We start from the raw sequence: 19,922 nt of genomic DNA, 5'->3' as shown, positions 1-19,922 counted from the left end.
TTTTATTGTATTCTGGGAGCATCTTTATGACCTTTACTTAGAACTCTTTATCAGGTAAATTACATATCTTCACTTCATTAAGGTTTTTTTTTCTGAGGTTTTATCTTGTACTTTGATTTGGAACATATTTCTTTGTTTCTTCTTTTTGCTTGACTCTGTGTAAGATAAGAAGGTTACCTCTCCCAGTTTTGAGGACAGGACTAAGAGATGAACCTTATCATTGAACCCTACCTTGGCTCTTGACTGTCTCTCAAGCCTTTGTGATTGTCCAAACAACGTATTATTTTTTAATAGCTCCCAGGAATTGAGGGTGTGCCAAGACCTGTCCTTACCCCAAAGGGAAGGATATCCACACCTAGATTTACACCGATTGGAAGCAAGACTCTCAGGCAGCAGCTCTTAATGTATGCAAATGTATACACTTCTGTGGGACCACAAGCTTAAGTCCTGCTGGCCAGCAGAGCCAGGTGATGAGAATGCAGAGATGGTGTCCATGGCCTTCACATACATGGATTCCAAGCCTGAAGCCCACCCCTCAGGCTGAAGCTTCAGGATAAGCAAATAGGCCTCTTTCACATTGTGACTGTGGGTGTGTTTAAGTCTGCTATCTGCAGTGCCCTGGTGTGGTAGCCTGCCAAGAACTATCTACAGTTGTTACAGGCTCATGGGACCCAGGAATGTCAGCCCCCTTGGCCACCAGAGCTAGGTAAGTAAGGGGCATTCCCTGGTTGGCAGCCACAAAATCCAGAGCACCAAATGTAAAACTGGGCCACCAAACACATGTAAGATCTCCCCTCTGAGATATGCTGGCATTCTGGAACATGGCAGGGCAGAAGGAGAGCACAAAGATAGCAGAGCCCGCCATCTAGAGTCTGTGGAAGGATTACATTCAGTCCTTAGAGTTGAGTTTAATTAGAATCCTGCTCCTCAGGCTGCAGCTATGATAATAAGCTAGTAGGCCTCTTTCACAGAAAGACTGAGCTCCTGTTGCCTCCTGCTGTTCCCTGGGATGGTAGCTGATTAAGAACTCTTTCTTCATTGGTTATAATCTGTGAGACCTGTGGGTGTAAACCCTGCTGGCTCTCATATTCAGGCAGTGTAGTGGTGTCCTCTGGTGGCAGCTGCAAAAATAAGGGCATAAGCTCCTTACTCTAAGATACTGGTGAGCTGGAGTGAGGCAGAGGGAGAGTGCAGAGATGGCATCTGCTGACCTCCATTCCTGAGAGCATCTCCATGGGTGCCTAGATATCGAAGCCCCTGGACAAGCAAATAGGCCTTTTCCACAGAAAGACTAGGGGTGTGCTTCTGTCTGCTGTCTCTGCAGTGTCCTGGGGGTCATAGTCTACCAAGAACTGTCTCTCTGATTGTTACAGAGCTGTGGGACCCAGGAATGTAAGCCTGCCTGGCATCCAGAGCCAAGCAATCAAGGGATATTCCCTGGGCGGCAGCTGCAAAAGCCAGAGCACCAGATGTGTGTAAGAGCTCCCTCCGGGTAATACTGGCTCTGGAGCACAGCACCCACCATGTCACCCACCAGCCACCACCCCCAGAAAGTATCCCAGCAGACCCCTAGATGTGTGTTAAATTAGACGCCTGCCCCCTTGGACTGAGGCTTTAAGATTGGCAGATGAGCCTCTTTGACATTAATAAGCCAGGTCCTCTTCTGCACTGGGCCCTGAGGCAGGGAGTCCGAGTGTGCAAGCCTGTAAGAGTTGTTTCTTAGTTCGCTGTAGCCTTGTGAGTCTCGGCGACATGAGCTCTTTTGGTCTTCAGAGCTGGATGTTTTGGGGGCTTGTCTCTCAGATGGAGGCTTGTCTCTTAGGTTCAAACTCAACCTTTTACTCCCCAGGGAAAAGCTCTGGGTTTTGAGTTTTCTCTAGCTTGTGGGTCGTCCTGCTGAGCATGGGGTGTATGGTGAGATTGTGTCTCAGCCTCTCCTACCAGCTTAGGTGTCATCTTCTTCTTGTTTGCCCAATATGTAGGAGTTGCTCAGCTCGTTTTTAGGGTTTTTTTCACAGTAAATTGTTCGCTATGTAGCTGTTAATTGTTTCTGTGGGAGAAGGTGAATTTAAGATCTTCCTATGTCACCATCTTGAACCAGAACCCAATATTTATTATCTTGCAAAAAAATTATTTTCCAGCTATATCTTGAGTACATACCACTGTGCCACTTTTCTAATATATACAGTTTTATATGCATCATTTTTATATTTTAACATTTTTAGCAACTCATCTTTACATTTAATTTTTCTTTGAAATTTTCTAGAAAAGCAGTCTTGACTTGCAGTCAAATTTTGCCAAATATAGTGAAAGCTACTAAACAACCTCCACTTGGATAAATTTCCTGAACTAAATGTTCTCCATTTCTTCTGTGAAGATACTCATTGATGCCACTACAAAGGCCATATTTGAGTTTTGAGCATTCTCTTCACTTCCAGTGTGACCAGTTGAATTGTATGTTTTCTAAAACATTTTTCTTTTTCATGGAAAGAAACAAAAATTTTCTTTTGCAGGGTGTTCATATTTTATCAATTTATATGATCTCTGATTCACTTATATAATTATAACTAGTGGCACCTGCCATCTGTACTGCATAACCATTGTGATTTAGAAGAATTTAGGAATAATTTTACAGACTTACCCCTAAAATCTAATCTCATGTTTTTCCTCTCTTTCTCTTTAGCCTGTACAGTAACCCAAGTGGGATGCCTCCTTATGCTTCTCAGGGTTTTCCATTTCTTCCTCCATATCCCCCGCAAGAAGCTAACAGGACTATCAGTTCTTTATCTGTTGCTGACACTGTTTCTTCTTCAACGACAAGTTATACCACAGCCAAACCTGCTGCTCCTTCATTTGGTGTCCTTTCAAATCTGCCATTGCCCGTTCCCACAACAGACACTTCAGTACCGGTTGGTATCTTCAGATATCTGTATTTGTGCCCTTGAAATATTCAGTCAGCAAACATTATATGCCTCCAGTGTGCCAGGCACTATGGAACAAAGGATAAAAAGATTAAATCACATTTTCGACTTAAGTAACAATGTCAAAGAGGTAACCGGCAAATAATCAAATAATAATTGTAAGTAGAAGAGGTAGTCTAGAGTTACAGCAAAAATACAGTTGATGGAATGGTCAGTGCTCCCAGCGACCATTGTAGAGCTAGAAAGATACCTTTTAAAAAATGTGATTCTGTTTTTTAAACCACTTTATCCTTGGTACTGCAAAGCATGCTTGGTACCTGTAATAGGTGCTCATTTAAAATGAGGCAAACGAATGAATGAATGAATTTACACTTGAGGCCAAATTTTGATAGATGATAGTGAATTTGCCAGGGTGATAAGGAGTCACATAAGGCAATTCTTTGAAGAGGCAACAGCATAGACAAGGACATGGAAGCATAAACCAGATGGCATACTTGTGAAGCTGCCTGTTGTAGAGCCTCTGGTTGCCATATAGGACACAGGCAAAGACATGAGAAGGAGCCTGTGGGAGATGCCTGTATCAGATTATGGAGGGTCTGCTCTAGCATACTGAGGACTTTTAAACCAGTGTCTCACTCGTTAAAAAAATTGTGTGTTCTTAAATTAAGCTGGCGGAGACTGTCCATTAAACATATTAAAGGGATTTTAAAACCTTCATTTTTAACCCTTAGAGAATATCACCCATAGTAATAGTCAAATATTAAAAAATTATCATAATCAACTTTACTAATTTTAGTGTTTGTAATAATTTAGAATATAGATCCAAGTAGACTTTGTTTTTCCAAAACCTCTCATCATTGTATTAATGAATATTATGAACAAGTTATAATTAGTAGTATAAATAAAATTATAGGAGAACTTTTCATGGGCCCTTGATTTTTAAAATGTCATCTGTATTCAAACAATGTATAGTCTGTTCCTTATCTACCCTGCTGTCTCTTGGAACTTAGGTAACTATTCAGACTTTTGTCAACTTAAAAATTTTTCTATACTTGATACCTTTCACTTGAGACATTCATATACATCAGTGAAACTGACAGATAATTCTCCACATTTGTCACAGATACACTTAGATTTATTTTACAGTGATATACTTGTCCAAGAGCTTAATCACGTGATCCCCATCAAAAAAGAAAAAGAAAAAGGAACCCTGTATGTATAAAGATACACTGAAAAAACAAGGGTGAAGAAAGAAGGGGAGAGTAAGGACAGTGTGAAGTGCAAAGATGAAGTGTGATAATGAAGACAGTTGATGGTGCTCAGTACATTAAAAATTACTTTTATAGCCAAATAGGAGCAGTCAAAAAGATGGCTGAAATTTAACAGTGTTTCAAACTCTCTTTAGGTAAGCCAAAATGGTTTTGGTTACAAGATGCCTGATATCCCCGAAGAATTTCCTGAACTCTCAGAACTAAGGTAAAAAAACTTGGAGAGTAACATTGGTGTTTGTTGTCTATTTAATTTGTAGATACAAACCACATCATCATTTTCATATCCATATTAAATTAAAACAATTTTTTTAACTCGTCACTCTTCCTATATTTTGGTTGTCTTAGTGGGAACGTTTTATAAATCAGTTGTATGTCTGGTAGGTTGAAGTTACTGAGTTACTGGTCTGTACCCAGGGATTTTTCTAGATGATGTAATAGTCACCAGGATAACAATGTCCTTTCTCTTGTGTGGCTTACATTCTTGTGAAAGCTATTTCTGAATACATTATTCCTGGAGATTTTGAAATACATCTTGGCCTATTTTAGACCTTTTTGTTGTTCCCTTAGTAGATATAAATTTGTATGTAGAGAAATAGATTAAAAGTTCCAAAGTAATAGCAAGGTGTTTTTACAAAGCCATATTTTATTCAAATTTATGGCAAATAAGTTTATAATATTCAAGTTTAAGATGTCAGTTTTCATGAGACACCGTTCCTTTAAGATGCTCCATGAAAAAGGTGTTTTGTGGCCACTCAAGCTTGGGAAGTACTGTATCCTTTACACCACTGTTGAAGGGTTAACAGTACTCATGAGGTTGGTATTACTAAGACTACTGCGTGCTTTTTAAAATGTTTTGCAGTTCTTGGCTGTAGTATACATCCCACCAGGGATGTACAGCCAAATACTCAAGATAAATGCTATAGTTAAAAAAGGAGTTTAGCTTTATTTGACCCAGTGTTTTACAGTCATTTTTAGGAAATAGTGATTTATTATTTTCTGCTAATAACGTTGATTAATGAAGTTTACAATATGCCACATACATGTTAAAGCAGTTACATGCAGTGTAATGCTTGCAACAACCTCATGAAGTAGGTACTATTATTGTTGCCATGTTATAAAGGATTCTCTTTTTTTTCCTTTCTTCCTTTTTTAAAAAATTATTATGAAAATGTCAAAAATACAAAAAGGTGACCTCTTGGCCCTCTTCTTCCAGCTTTTTCCAGGAAGTATGGGTATAAGTCAGGATTGTTTTAAACCAAATCCCAGTTATGTTATTTTTACCTATAAGTCCTTCCCTAATTTCTCTACCAGGTAAAGACTTTTTCTTTGCCATGACCCCAGTCCACATCATCATCATATCTTACAATATTAATGCTGATCCTTTCATTCTTAGATATTATCTTATTTCCCCAGTGTCTTCATAATTAAATCTTTTGGTTGGTAGTTTGTTTGAATCAGGGTTCGAAACAAGATCTAGCTACTGCATTTGAATACTGTTATCTCTTATAGTTCTTTTAATCATGAACCATTTCTCCCACATTTATTAATATATATGTACATATACACACACATACATGCACATGTATGTTATATCTATATACATAAATGTATACATACATATACATGATACATATAGAATAAATTATATACATATTAGTAAATATTTATTTAAGAAACTGGTTATTTGTCTGTAGAATTTCCCATATTCTGTTATTGCCTGATTGCATCCTTGTGGTTCCATTGAGGGTGTTCCTCTGTTTTTCATATTTCCTTCTACTGGTGGCTGGATAGAGTTTTGATTAGATTTAGGTTCAATTTTTATCAAATCATTGCATTGTACACCTTAAACTTACACAATCTCTCAAGAAAACTGGAAAAAAATTTAGGTTTAATTCTTTTGGCAAGAATATTTACATCATTGTTAGTGCATATTTCCTGTTATATCACATAAAGAAGAAATGATGTTTGGCTGCCCTATTTTTAGTGACATTAGGATTGAAACAGGTTGAAACACTTGAAATCACTGACTATGCATTATTTCATTAAGGGTTGCAGATGTGATTTCCTACTTCCAGAATTAGCCAGAAATCTTGTTTGTTTTCATAGTTGTTTTTGAGTTATTATAAACTCATAAATTAAAAAAATATATTTGTGTTTCAATCCATTCAAACATTATTCCTTTTGATGCTTGGTCAGTAAGAAATTCTGGCAAAGCAGCTCATCATGAATATTTTTTTCCCCTGACCTGAAGGCAGCCATTTCTCTGCAAGGCACTTGTCCTTTTTCAAAATAAGAATACCAATAAAATAACAATGATTATCAAAATTTTTTGTTTTTGTTTATCTGTTTTGTTTTTTAGACTTCTTTTGTCTTTAGGATATATCACACCAGAGATGTACAGCCAAATACTATTTTTTAAAGTCTTTTCAGTAAAACTACTCTGGATGATTATATAACTTAGGGGAAAAAACCAGGTTCATTTATTTCCATTTGCTTTGAATTTTAACAACTGTTTTTTTCTTTTTTAATTTTGTTTTTTAATGATATTATGCTTTTATATGGATCTACATATAGTCAAAACTGAAAGGTTCAAAAAGGTTTCCCTTCCTCCCTATCCCACCCATCCAGTTCCCTCTTTCACTCTATGGATATTGATTTTTGTTTTGGGATTAGCCTTCCACGATTGCTTTTTAAAAACATTTTTATGAATAAATGTACACAGACACATATACATGTATCATTTATTGTGACAGCCACATATCTATTAGTTAAATAGGCTCAGAGGTTAAAATTGGTAGGTTGTTAGGGCTGTTCATGAACCTTAATCTTCATAGTCCTATAGTGACTTGACATTGTACAGTGTTTAGACCACTTTTTGTTCCATTGTGGTTGATGTTTTATTTGCTTTTAAGGTTACAATTTGCCTTCTGTGTATTTATATAAAAATATATGTCAAAAACTACTTAGAACTCTGTCAGCTGAGTGAAACTGAAAAATTGTGAATATTTATCATCATGTGAAAAACTAGATGACTGATATTCATTAACTTTTTTTTCTGTTGTGTTTCTAGTGTATCACAACTTACAGATATGAATGAACAAGAGGAGGTATTACTAGAACAGTTTCTGACTTTGCCTCAACTAAAACAAATTATTATTGACAAGCATGACTTAGTAAAAAGTATTGAGGAGCTAGCAAGTATGTGTTTCCTTACTTATTAAATTTCCTAAGAAAAATGTGATCTTTACCTAGAAATAAACTAGAAATTTATCTTACAGGAAAAAATCTCCTTCTGGAGCCCAGTTTGGAAGCCAAAAGGCAAACTGTTTTAGATAAGGTGAGTTAGTTACCATTTTTAAGAACTGCATACAATTTTAAAATAGAATTTAAAAACAGCATTTTAATTTTCTCTTTCAGTATGAATTACTTACACAAATGAAATCAACTTTTGAAAAGAAGATGCAAAGGCAGCATGAACTTAGCGAGGTAAGATTGTTTAGCTTTTTTCTTTTACCATAAAAATTTTTAATCTTAATATGCATGTGCTACATTCTTAAATTCATTATTACTAGAAAGCATTTGTTAGGTATCTGAGTTTATATGGCATGATAAACAGCTCTAAGTCATGCAGGTGGACAGCTCTTAGTTATGAGCCATTGTAAATCATTTATGCTCATGCAAGAGCATTTGGTTCCAAAACAGAAAAATATAAAAAGCCCCATAAATAACTCTTCTGGGAAAGTTATTATAAAGCCAATTTGACTCTTCTAATAACAGCTAACAACAAAAATTTTAATTTTAGACTCACTTGTAAGCCTATATAAAGATTTCTCAAATGAAAAGTTAGCAGATTGAAAAATATAATATATAAAAAGTATAAAGTATAATTCACCACAGATAATAGATTTTATGCATCAGAGTCAGGAGTCACATGTAAGCATTCCTCCCTCAGTCTTAACCAGAAAATCTAAGAGAATCAACTGAAATACTTCTTTTTTTTTTTTTTTTTTTTTTTTTTTTTATGGCGCACGGGCTTAGTTGCTCCGTGGCATGTGGAATCTTCCCAGAGCAGGGCTCGAACCCATGTCTCCTGCCTTGGCAGGCAGATTCTTTACCATTGCGCCACCTAGGAAGTCCTGAAATACTTTTAGATGCACATTAGAGCTTGGTAGATGCTGAAGAAGTTTTTCACAATAATCAGCATCATTTGTTAGACAAACTCTTAGTAAAGTTAATTCCTTAATTTAATAAGGAAACCAGCAGCAAGCGTCACACTTAATGACTCAGCATTTCCAGGATCCCTTTAATGTTAGGAATAAGACAGTAATACCCCAATATCACTGCTATTTAACATTGCTTGGGAAGTTCTGGCCATTGTAAGAAGACAAGAAAAGGTAAAGAGGTATAATGTGAAAGAAAAGATGAAACAGTTGTTTACCAAACAAGTAAAAATCCTATCAAATTGGGAAGGTTTTCCTCTAGATATCTAGCAACTACCAGTGCAAAATGAAGTAGCAGGAAAAAACTTATTTACAATATCAACAAAACTGTAAAATGATTAGAACTGAACCCAATGAAGTAAGGTTGGAAACTTTACTGAATAACATAAAAGAAGACTTGAAGAAATGGAGTAACAGAATATTCATGGACTGAAAGATACAGTGTTATAAAGATTTCATTCTTCCCAAAATAACTTAAAAATACACTATACTTCCAGTCAAAATCCCAAGAATATTTTTTTTTAATTTAAACAGATTTATTCTAAAGTTCTTCTGAAAAACAGGTTAGTCAAGAAGAGCTTGAACAAAAAGAAACCCTTTCTCAGTATCAAAATACACTATAAAACCTCTTTATTTAAAACAGTAGAATAGCCTTGTAGGAAAAGAAAAATAGTTCTATGGAACAGATTCTGCAGTTCAGAAACAGACATATATATGAGTAATTGGTTAGAAAAAATTGAGGATTTAATAAAGGCAGTCCATTTAGAAAAGAGATCCCTATATCATAACCTACACAGAAAGATACTCTAGACAGAGTAAGTATTTAGGTGGAAAGCAAAAAAGTTTGAGAGACCACTATCTCCTAGAATTTTTTTTTAGGATTATGATGGAAAAATCCTTTCTAAGCATTATTAAAAAAGGCAGAAGCATAAAATAGAAAGTTGTTTATTTAAGCTATATATAAATTTAAACTTTGTACACATTGAAGATCATAAAATCAAAAGTGAAGTAAAGGCAACAAATATTTGTAGCTTATATGACAAATATGAATGCCAGTGGTCTATAAAGAAACCTTACATACAGGCAAAGGGAAGAACAGGAAACTCACAAAAGAAGAAATATGAAGGTCCAGTAAACATTCTGATGTAGCAGTTATTCCAACTTCTTGAAATGTTGGGAAAAAACCCTTGATTCCTAGGATTGTTTCTGTAGATATGCTCACTCAGAACCTCTGAAGATGGTGAATATTCTATACTCTGAAGTATGGAAACCACTTCACTAGACTGTTGGTGCCATTAGTGCAGGAACCTGTCCTCTTTTTCCTCCCCCGTACACCCAATAATACCTGGTGCAATGCTTGGCACATAGTAGGTACTCAATAAATACTTAATGAATAAGTAAATGGAAACATTTGAAAAGATGCTCAACCTTACAATAATAAGCAAAATCCCATTATCTGTGTGAGCCAAACTTGTAAAGATAGATAACCAGTGTTGAGAAAGGTAATTAAAAATGGTGTATTTCTGTACATCCCTGTTTGTGATGTATCACGAGATACCACCTCACACCCACTGGGATGACTATTAAAAACAGTTTCAGTTCCTACATTTAGGTCTTTGATCCATTTTGAGTTAAATTTTGTGTATGAGTTAAGGTAAGGGTGCAACTTAATTCTGCACATGGATATCCAGTTTTCCTAGCAATAGTTGTCCAAGACTTTCCTTTCCTGACGGAAAATATTTGACCGTGTGTATGAGTGTGTGTTAGCTTATTGATCTGTCTGTCTCTGCTTATCGTCAGTACCATACTGTTTTGATTACTGGAGCTTTATAGTAAGATTTGAAGTCAGGAAGTATGAATCTCCAACTTTGTTCTTTTTCAAGATTGTTTGGACTATTTGGGGGTCTCTTGAGATTCTGTATAAGTTTTAGGATGGGTTTTTCTATTTCTGCAAAAAATGCTGTTGAGATTTTGATAGGGATTACATAGACTCTGGAGATCACTTTGGGTAGTATTGTCTTAACAATGTAAGTCTTCTGATACCTGAACAAAGGATATCTTTCTACTTATTTATGTTTTCTTCCATTTCTTTCAGCAGTGTTTTGTAGTTTTCAGTGTAGGGGTCCTTCACCTCTTTGGTTAAATTTAATTCCATCACCTTTGCCACATTCTGTTCATTAGAAGCAAGTCACTAGGTCCAGTCCACACTTGAGGGGAGGGGATTATACAGGGGCTGGAATACCAGGAGGTGAGGATCATTGGGGATCATCTTAGGGTGCCTACCACAGTGATCTGATGACTAAATTCCCAAGAGAAGACAATGATTTGCCCGGTTTCTCTCACTTAATAGTTTGCAGACATTGGATTGGTTTCTATTGTGTTAGGTATCCATCTCATATCCAAAAGGTGAGGATTTGGCTGAGACCAGATTTCCTCAGAAAGAGGCTGTGTAAGGCATATAATGAATTGCTCTCCCTACCTCTTCCTCTACACCCATTTTCCTTCCTTCTAAGGAGTTTTTCTGAGCATTAGAAACTAATATACTTGATTTTCTCTTTCAGAGCTGTAGTGCAAGTGCCCTACAGGCAAGATTGAAAGTAGCCGCACATGAAGCTGAGGAAGAATCTGATAATATTGCAGAAGATTTCTTGGAGGGAAAAACTGATATAGATGATTTTCTCAGTAGCTTCATGGAAAAGAGAACAGTATGTAATACTCTTCGGTTGAGGACAAGTGACAGCGTAATATCAAATTACTTATGTATATTCATGAGTAAAAAAACCTTAGCACATTACTGAGCTGGAGTTTTGAGTACGAGAGGAAACTGAAGAGCCTTTATTGAGAATGATAGCAACATCCTACTATCACTTTAAACCTGCTTGTTGTGAGTACACAAGGAGGTAAATCACATAATGGTTCTGTTTCAGAAATGATAGTATCTGTATCATTCTGTAGTAAAGCTAGTAGATTAGCTTAAGTCTTTTTTTAAATTATTTATTTATTTGCTGCGTCAGGTCTTCGTTGCAGCACACTGGATCTTTCATTGCAGCGTGCACGCTCTTAGCTGCGGCCCATGGGCTTCTCTCTAGTTTTGGCGTGCAGATTTTCTCTTCTCTAGTTGAAGCGCACAAGCTCATTAGTTGTGGTGCATGGGCTTAGTTGCCCTGTGGCATGTGGGATCTTAGTTTGCCGATCAGGGATCAAACCCATGTCCCCTACATTGCAGGACGGACTCTTCTACCACTGGACCATCAGGGAAGTCCCAAAGTCTAGTCTTAATAGTTGTACTCCTGAATAACCAGTTGTTTAAAAAGAGAATAACCTATAGAGTGGTGGGTGTTTTGGTTTTTTGGCTGCGCTCCTCGACTTGAGGGATCTTGGTTCCTCAACCAGTGTTTGAATCCAGGTCACTGCCATGAAAGTGCCAAGTCATAACCACTGGACCTCCAGGGAATTCCCTATACGGATTTAAAAAATTTGTTTTTAATATTACTGAGAACATTCTGAGGGTAGTTTCTGTTCTATTATTTCCATTACATTTAAAGAAAAATTTTTAAAGTCCACTTAACAGTATCTTATCCTTTGATGGAGTCCTAAATATTTACCTAATTTCTCTAAGACATCACAGTTTAAAAATATGCATTTGTTAATGAACATAATACGTATACTGTAAGAAAAGTGTGGCAGATTTTATTATCCCATTTTCCATGAGGGAAAATTGAAGTTCAGGGACATTAATGACTATGGTTATAGCATTAGTGAGGCATCGATTTCTGGTACACTGTTCTTCGGTACTATATAACTGTATCTTAAAGTTTTTATTTGTTAAACTTCCTGGGTGACAACGGTAGCATTTGCTTGCATATTTTTAAAACACAGATATTTGAAATTATATAATCAGAGAACTGGTATAAAGGATCAGAGTGTGTTTTACATTCTGGAAGTTTACAAAGATTATCTTCCAAACAAAATTGAATATTTTTTATTCTTAAATTCTGTGCTACCTTAGACATTCACGATTTAAATAATGTCACCAAGTTAAAAGATTCTTACTTATAATTCTGTCAAAATGTAGCTAGTAGTAGGAAGATGATTGGAGAAGTGACTGGTATTTTAAATAATTTATCTTTTAGATTTGCCACTGTAGAAGAGCCAAGGAAGAGAAACTTCAACAAGTGATAGCATTGCACAGCCAATTTCATGCTCCACTATAGGTAAACTGTATTCTAGGAGGTTTGAATCTTAAGGTTATTGCATGCCTATTTTTAATAAAGTGTTCTTACCAGCGCTTATGCAGCCAGCTTTAAGCATAATACTGTCGTTATAGCTGTTGTGCCATATAACATGTAGAATACTTTGTATTATATATTAAGCATATTATATACCTAACCAGATAACCAGTAGAAATTGCATATTTTCTCAGTATGATAGCGGTTTAAGTGAACTTTTTTCAGTATTTGATAGCTACTTATATAGAGTTTAAGCTATAGATAGTCCCTTTCTCTCAGCTGGTGTGGGGAGTATACCATATCACTTAGTTGACATGTCTCTCGGTAGTCTGCCTTGTCATTTCTTTCTTTAAAATGAACTTCTGCTCTGTCTCTTTTCCATCTCACATCAGGATTATTCCTGTAACTTCCTAACCAGTCCCCCGACTTCAGGGTTTCTGCTTCCTGCTTAGCACTGACAGAATGACCTTCCTAAAATACCACTCTGTGATAACATTTGTCTGCTCCAGGACCTGCAGTGAACCCCTAGGGATGATAACTGCCAAGTTTCTCTCTCTGGTTTTAGGCCTTCTATAATCTCGCTTATATTTTACATCATTCATTTTTATTTTCCCTTTTCCCCTTACGTTCCTCTCACGTCATGTTCTTTTTTCTATCACCATGTCTGTCTTTATGCTCTCAGCTGAACTCAGGACCCTATTCCATTTTGCTCTCCATCTGTCTTGTTTTAGGAATAATTTGGTTGCAAAGACTAGCTCCCACCTCAACAAGTTTAAGTAAAAGCTTGTGTTACTGGCTAATGCAGAGAAACAGAACCAGAATGCAGGAAAGGACACCTCAGTCACCTGGGAGAGAACACACGACATGAGGCCATCAGTAACCAAAGCAGCTCCTCTCTCTTTCTTCGACCCTTCCTGAGGCTGCTTGTTTCTCACTTCTGCATCTCTTCTCTCTCTCGCTCTCAGGTGCTTTCTCACTTGCTCTTCAAAGAGCTATCTGCTACACTTGCATGTGGTTCAGCCACTGCTGCCCACAGGCCTGATCATACCATGACAGTCCAAGCAGCCAATGGAGACTGACAAGGGTCTCACCACAAATCCAGGGAAAGAGACTGGCCCCACATAGATGGTGTCCATCCTGACCTGAGCAGTTTGACCTGGAGATTGGTGTCATGTGTTCTTCTGCTGGGCTGAAGGAGTAGGCTTTAGGAAGGAGCATGGGAGGTTCCATTAAAAGGCAGCAGGCTACAGGGAGGGAAGTGACAGGCATTTCTCAACCCCCATTCAAACTCATCTGCCACTTTTCTCAATCTAGTTGTCTTTAACATTAGTAGCAACATTGAATTGTTTCATTTTACAAATCAGACTGTTAATCCCTGAGAGTAAGGGTTGATTTTTAATATGAAATATGCATTTCTCAAGGTTGAGGAGTAAGTGAGCACTAAGTAATGGCTTATTGACATGAGCATGCTAGAATCCTTTCCCCACCTCTTTCCCCTCACAGTCAGGTTATCTCATAGGTCAATCTTAATTTATGATCTTAATTTATCATCTTAGATTTTGATTTTCTTTTCTTTTCAGATTTTCCTGAAAACATGAACTGCCAAGAGAGGAATGGAACACAAAACTAAGCACATTTATAGTTATGATTTGCAAATTGGCATTTCATCACAGTGGCTGAATTCATAGATATACTATATAGATTGTATACAGAACTGAGACTGATTTTGTACAGATTAGAATGATTGCTATGATCTTTGCTTTGAGAAATTTTTCTGTGTTATTTGCACTAAAAATGTTTATTTATTGTTGATAAGTCCTATCATATTTAAGTTCCACTGCTGTTCCTCTCTTACTATTGATTAAATACCTATGCATGTAATTTTAGCTAGTTTCACTATTTTATAAAATTACTTCATTTAAATTTGTAATTTTAATTTGAAACTGCCTCATTTCTTTATTAAGAATGGTTTAGGTTTTTTCCTCTCAACCTTTTTTGAAAAATGACTATTTCAGTTGTAGAATCTTATTTTTCCTCTTTCTTTCTGGGTGATAAAACTTTCAAAAATAATTTGTTTTTAAATATCCACAGTGTTGGGAAACACCAAACCTGCCAATGTGCCGTCTCAAGGAAGTAACTTTTAATACATACAATAAATCAAAAGAATAAACCACCTGTATTTACATATTATTGTTTTACTTTTAAAGTTAAAGATGCATTTCAGAAGCAATACAGGTAAATAAATATTTAATAGAAAAAACTGCTTTTCATTTAAATTAGTCAAACACAAACTGTCATGCTAACTTTTTTTTTTGGCAGCACCACATGGTTTGCGGGATCTTAGTTTCCCAACCAGGGATTGAACCTGCACCCTCAGCAGTGAAGGTGCAGAGTCCTAACCACTGGACCCCCAGGAAATTCCCTCATGCTAACTTTTTAAATATAAGTATCTGATGGGTTTGTGGTTGGATAAGGATACGCTCTCTAAATTCCTTACGTTGAAGTTTAAAACAATATTTTTGTTAATAGTAAAGCTAAACACAAAAAAGTCAGTGAATTTTTCTGATCTTTACTGTGTTAGCTTTTCATAACAGAAAAACTTTAATAATAAATAATATTAATTTTTAGGCAGTCTAGTTTTTAATTTAATTGGGTTTTCGCTTTAACTTGTGCTATGTTAAAACAGTTTGCTTTTATACTACGTTACAGAATGAACATATTTTATGGGTAGCCATGAAAGCTAATTAAGTAGAAAATCTTGAGCTAGATAATCTGAGACTTGGTAAAGTAATATCCAAATCACAAAACAACCTAATGCCTATTTTTATCTAAATTTAATCCCAGTATGATTGCCGTTCCAAACAGCAGCATACAGTACAGCTTTTTCTTTTCTTTTTTCTTTCTGTACATGTTTCTGGCAGTAGAACTTAAGGAAAAACAAAATTTTTTTCTTCGAATTGAAAAATACTTAAAACTTTGTGTTTGTGGAAGGGCAAGTATTCACGTGGACTATAAAGATATAATTTGGGTAAAAAAATTAACTTTTTTTAAATCACCTGTCTTCTTGGTACTGTGCTAAGGGCATGCCATTTAATTTTCAAAATGACCAGAAGAGGAAGGAACAATTACTATTCCGGATGTATAGATGAGGTAACAGAGGTAAGTGTTTCAGATCTGTGGCAGTCTTCTGGGTATTCAGAAACCTCTCCTTACTGCACTGGCCACAGAAGCCTCAGCTTTCCCAGCAGTCACCACAGTGGAGGACATAATAGTCCCAATCTTCTGCAAACAATCAGGAAGCTTTTCTGAGAAACCAGGCAGAGCCCAGAACAAGAGACCAGCAGACCACAGCCATTAATTCATTTGATCTACTAATGTTATTAAGCCCCTGCTAAGAATGAAGCACTGTGGAAATACTATACAATGATGACTCAAACATGGTCAAGGTATTTAGGTATTCATCTACCTTTTCTACCACTCAAAAAAAAAAAAAAAGTCATTTTCTTACATAGTAAATCTCTTCTACATAATCACATAAGTAATTCATCTCAATGTTTTTTATTCTTTAAACTTGAACTATCCAAGTTTCATTCCATACCAGTTAACATACCTTGGTTTCTCCTTCTAAAATTAATTCATTAGATTAATAAATTATAACCCAGTCATTAAAAAGAGGAGCCTGATCATCATTACCTACATTTAACCGACAAATCGGTTTAGATAATAGGTCGTATCAGTCATCCAGCATGGAAAAATAGTCTGCATTTGAATATGTATGAATTTTGGTTCTGTTATTACAATAAAAATTTAAATGACTTTTCTATAATTTTATGGTTATATTATTTTCTTCTTAGAATTGGCCCTATTGGAGAAGCAGTGCCAGAGGGAGAAAAAAAATGCCTGCCAAAGCAGAGATTCTGATTTTACTTTAACAAATAATAGACGACTAGATGGAAATCAGAATAGTAGAGAAAAGCTTAGGAGTTATTAGATTATTCAGAGTAGGAGTTTGTCATGGGTAGAAATTTAAAGGCTAATATCTCCAAAGTAGAAGAAAATTTTCTGAATAAATGTGATAACGTGCTAAACAATGTTTTGACGTTGGAAGGTTTTCTAGGAATAATCTAGACTAGGAAATTTATATTGAAATAGAGATTGTTTGACAGGTAAGTCTGATCATAATTCATATATGCTTAAGTTGAAGGACAGCTCAGATTCATTTTTAGGGAAAGAAAAACTAATCATGTGCTCTTGAAGAATAAAAACCTATGCCAGGGTTTCCCTTCTCTTAACTTTTCTTTATTCTAAAAAAGTTCCTTTGTTGATTGCTGATCAAAATGCTTACCTACTTCATATCATTAAATTTTCCTGCAAATCACTAAATAATAAGTCACTTGAGCTCTAAATATTACTAGTTGGGAAGTAATCTGTTTTGAGTCAGTTTCACATTGGTTTAAGCCAACTGCTGTAAATAAAGCACTTCCTGATTGATGATGTAAAAGGAGAATGCACTGTTAGAGATTTTAGTCTTGTTGGATTGGCTGTGCTCTTTTAAGGCCCTGTCCAGCATAATAAAATTTTAATAAGCAATAAATGTAATCTCTTTTTATAAATTTCAGTGTTAGGTTAACTTCTAATAAGTAGTCTAAATGAACATATGCTTGAATTATAATGTTTTGTAAAATATTTGGTGGGGGCTGAAAAAAAGTTTGATGTGAAAGATCACATTAAAGAACTACATTTTAAAATATCAAATATTTATACTATTTGCTTTTCAAAATAAATGCATAATTCTGTTGGTATAGTTACTGTGTCATTTTTTTTAATTTGTTATTTATTTTTGTAGATGTGTACTGCCAAATGGAAGAAATTAAAGTCTCAGCCTCAGTATTAGGCAAAGAAGTTTCTAAGAGTTGATAATCAACTACAAGAGTGGTATGAAGTGAGTTATGTTATAAAAGTGCAAAAGCCATTACGACTACATCCTAAGTATCATTAACAAGGTATTCCCTACTGCAGAAAGTTTGTACCTTTTGACCACCTTTCTCCAATCCCCCAACCACTCCCCACCCCATCTCAGGTTAATCACAAATATGATCTCTTTTTCTATAACTTTGGTTTGTTTTTAGATTACGCATATAAGTAAAATCATACAGTATTTATCTCTGACTTCGTTTAGCATAATGCTCTCAAGGTCCATTCATATTGTCGCAAAAGGCAGAATTTCCTCATTTTTTAATGTCTGAATACTATTCCACGGTGTGTGCACTTCTGTATTCATTCATCTCTTGGTGAACAATTAGGTTGTTTCCATGTCTTGGCTATTTTAAATAATGCTACTATGAACATGAAGGGGTACAGATATCTTTTTGAGTTAGTGTTTTCATTTCCTTTGTATGTATTCCTAGAAGTGGAATTGCTGGATCATATGGTAGTTCGGTTTTTAATTTTTTGAGGGTCCTCCAAACTGTTTTCCATAGTGGCTATGGAAAACAGTTTATGATCAGTTTATGATCCCATCAACACTACCCAAGTGTTCTATTTAATTCACATTATCACCAGCATTTTGTATCACTTATCTTTTTGATGTTGGCCATCCTACCAGACATGAGGTGATGTCTTATTATAGTTTGGTTTTGATTTGCATTTCTCTAATGACTAGTGATGTTGAGCATCTTTTCATGTACTTGTTGGCTCTTTCATATATCTTCTATGAAAAAATGTCTGTTCAAGTCTTTTGCCCATATATATTTGGATTCTTTTTTTTTTTCCTCGTAGAATTGTATGAGTTCTTTATATATTTTGAACATTAATCCCTTGTCAGGTATATGGTTTGCAAATACTTTTTTCCGTTCCATAGGTTGTTTTTTCCCTTTGTCATTCTTTTTCTTTTTCTGTGCTGAAGCTTTTTAGTGTGATGTAGTTCTACTTATTTTGTTGTTGTTGTTGTTGTTGTTGGTTGTGCTTTAGCTGTCATATCCAAAAAATCACTGCCAAGACACATGCCAGTGAGCTTTTTTTCTGTTTTCTTCTAGGAGTTTCATGGTTTCAGGTTGTACATTTAAGTCAATCATTTTGAGTTAATTTGGGAGAGTAGTTTAAGATAGCGGTCAAGTTTCATTCTTTTGCATATGAATATCTAGTTTTTCCAGCCCCATTTACTGAAGAGACCATCTTTTCTCCACTGAGTATTCTTGGCTCTCTTGTCAAATATTAGTTGACCATAAATGCTTGGGTTCACTTCTGGGCTCTTACTTTTTTTCCACTGACCTATTTGTCTGTTTTTATACCAGTACCATGCTGTTTTGATTACTGTGGATTTATAGGATAGCTTGAAATCAGAAAGTGTGATGACTCCTGCTTTGTTATTCTTTCTCAGGCATTGCTTTGGTTATTCCATGTCTTTTGTGATTCCATAAAATGTTAGGATTATCTTTACTACTTTAAAAAATGCCATTGGAATTTTTATGGGAATTGCATTGCATATATAAATGACTTTTCTTAGTATGGTCCTTTTAACAATATTCTTCCATTCCAAGAACATGAGATGCCTTTCCATTTATTTGTGTAGTCTTCAATTTCTTTCATCAGTGTCTTGTAGTTTTCAGAGTAGAGATCTTTAACCTCCTTGGTTAGGTTTATTATAAGTATTTTATTGTTTTTGATGCTGTTGTAAATGGGATCATTTTATTCCTTTTTCAGATAATTTCATTGTTAGTCTATAGAAATGGTGTTGATTTTTTACGTTACTTTTGTATCCTACAACTTTACTGAATTTGTTGATGAGATTAACAGGTTTTTTTGGTGGAGTCTTGAGAATTTTCTAGATATAAAATCATGTCGTGCATATAGAAACAATTTTATTTCTTCCTTTCCAATTCTGATATCTTTTCTTTTCCTTGCCTGATTGTTCTGGTAATGACTTCCAGTACTGCATTGAGTAGAAGTGGTCAGAGTGGGGACCCTTGTCTTGTTCCTGATCTTAGCGGAAAAGCTTTCAACCTTTCATAATTGAGTATGATGTTAGCTATGGGCTTATCACTTTTGGCCTTTATTATATTGAGGTACATTCCTTGTATACCTAATTTGTTGAGAATTTTTATCACGAATGAATGTTGACTTTTGTCAAATGCTTTTTCTGCATCTAATCAGATGATCATTTTTTCCCTTCATTTGATTAATATGATTTATCACATTGATTTGTGTATGTTGAACCATCCTTGCAAGCCAGGTTTAATCCCACTTGATCATGGTGAATGATCCTTTTAATATGCTGCTGCT

The 19,922-nt window shown here is 35.5% G+C and overlaps 1 protein-coding gene across 3 annotated transcripts in view; it reads left to right on the top strand.

Annotated features, from left to right (window-relative positions):
• VPS37A (VPS37A subunit of ESCRT-I) overlaps positions 1-19,922 on the top strand; it is a 48,746-nt gene that overhangs the window by 22,663 nt on the left and 6,161 nt on the right. For all 3 annotated transcript variants that reach the window (XM_057697561.1, XM_057697560.1, XM_057697562.1), the window contains exons 5-12: positions 2,684-2,909; positions 4,327-4,397; positions 7,263-7,390; positions 7,471-7,529; positions 7,610-7,678; positions 10,974-11,117; positions 12,546-12,626; positions 14,222-17,583. In XM_057697561.1, the coding sequence (XP_057553544.1) occupies positions 2,684-2,909; positions 4,327-4,397; positions 7,263-7,390; positions 7,471-7,529; positions 7,610-7,678; positions 10,974-11,117; positions 12,546-12,626 (778 nt within the window). In that variant the 3' untranslated portion in view covers positions 14,222-17,583. The remainder of the gene's footprint in view (positions 1-2,683; positions 2,910-4,326; positions 4,398-7,262; positions 7,391-7,470; positions 7,530-7,609; positions 7,679-10,973; positions 11,118-12,545; positions 12,627-14,221; positions 17,584-19,922) is intronic.

Source organism: Hippopotamus amphibius, chromosome 10, assembly GCF_030028045.1.
Source record: "Hippopotamus amphibius kiboko isolate mHipAmp2 chromosome 10, mHipAmp2.hap2, whole genome shotgun sequence".
In the NCBI taxonomy this organism is placed as follows: Eukaryota; Metazoa; Chordata; class Mammalia; order Artiodactyla; family Hippopotamidae; genus Hippopotamus; species Hippopotamus amphibius.
This window is presented reverse-complemented; position numbering and strand designations above follow the sequence as displayed.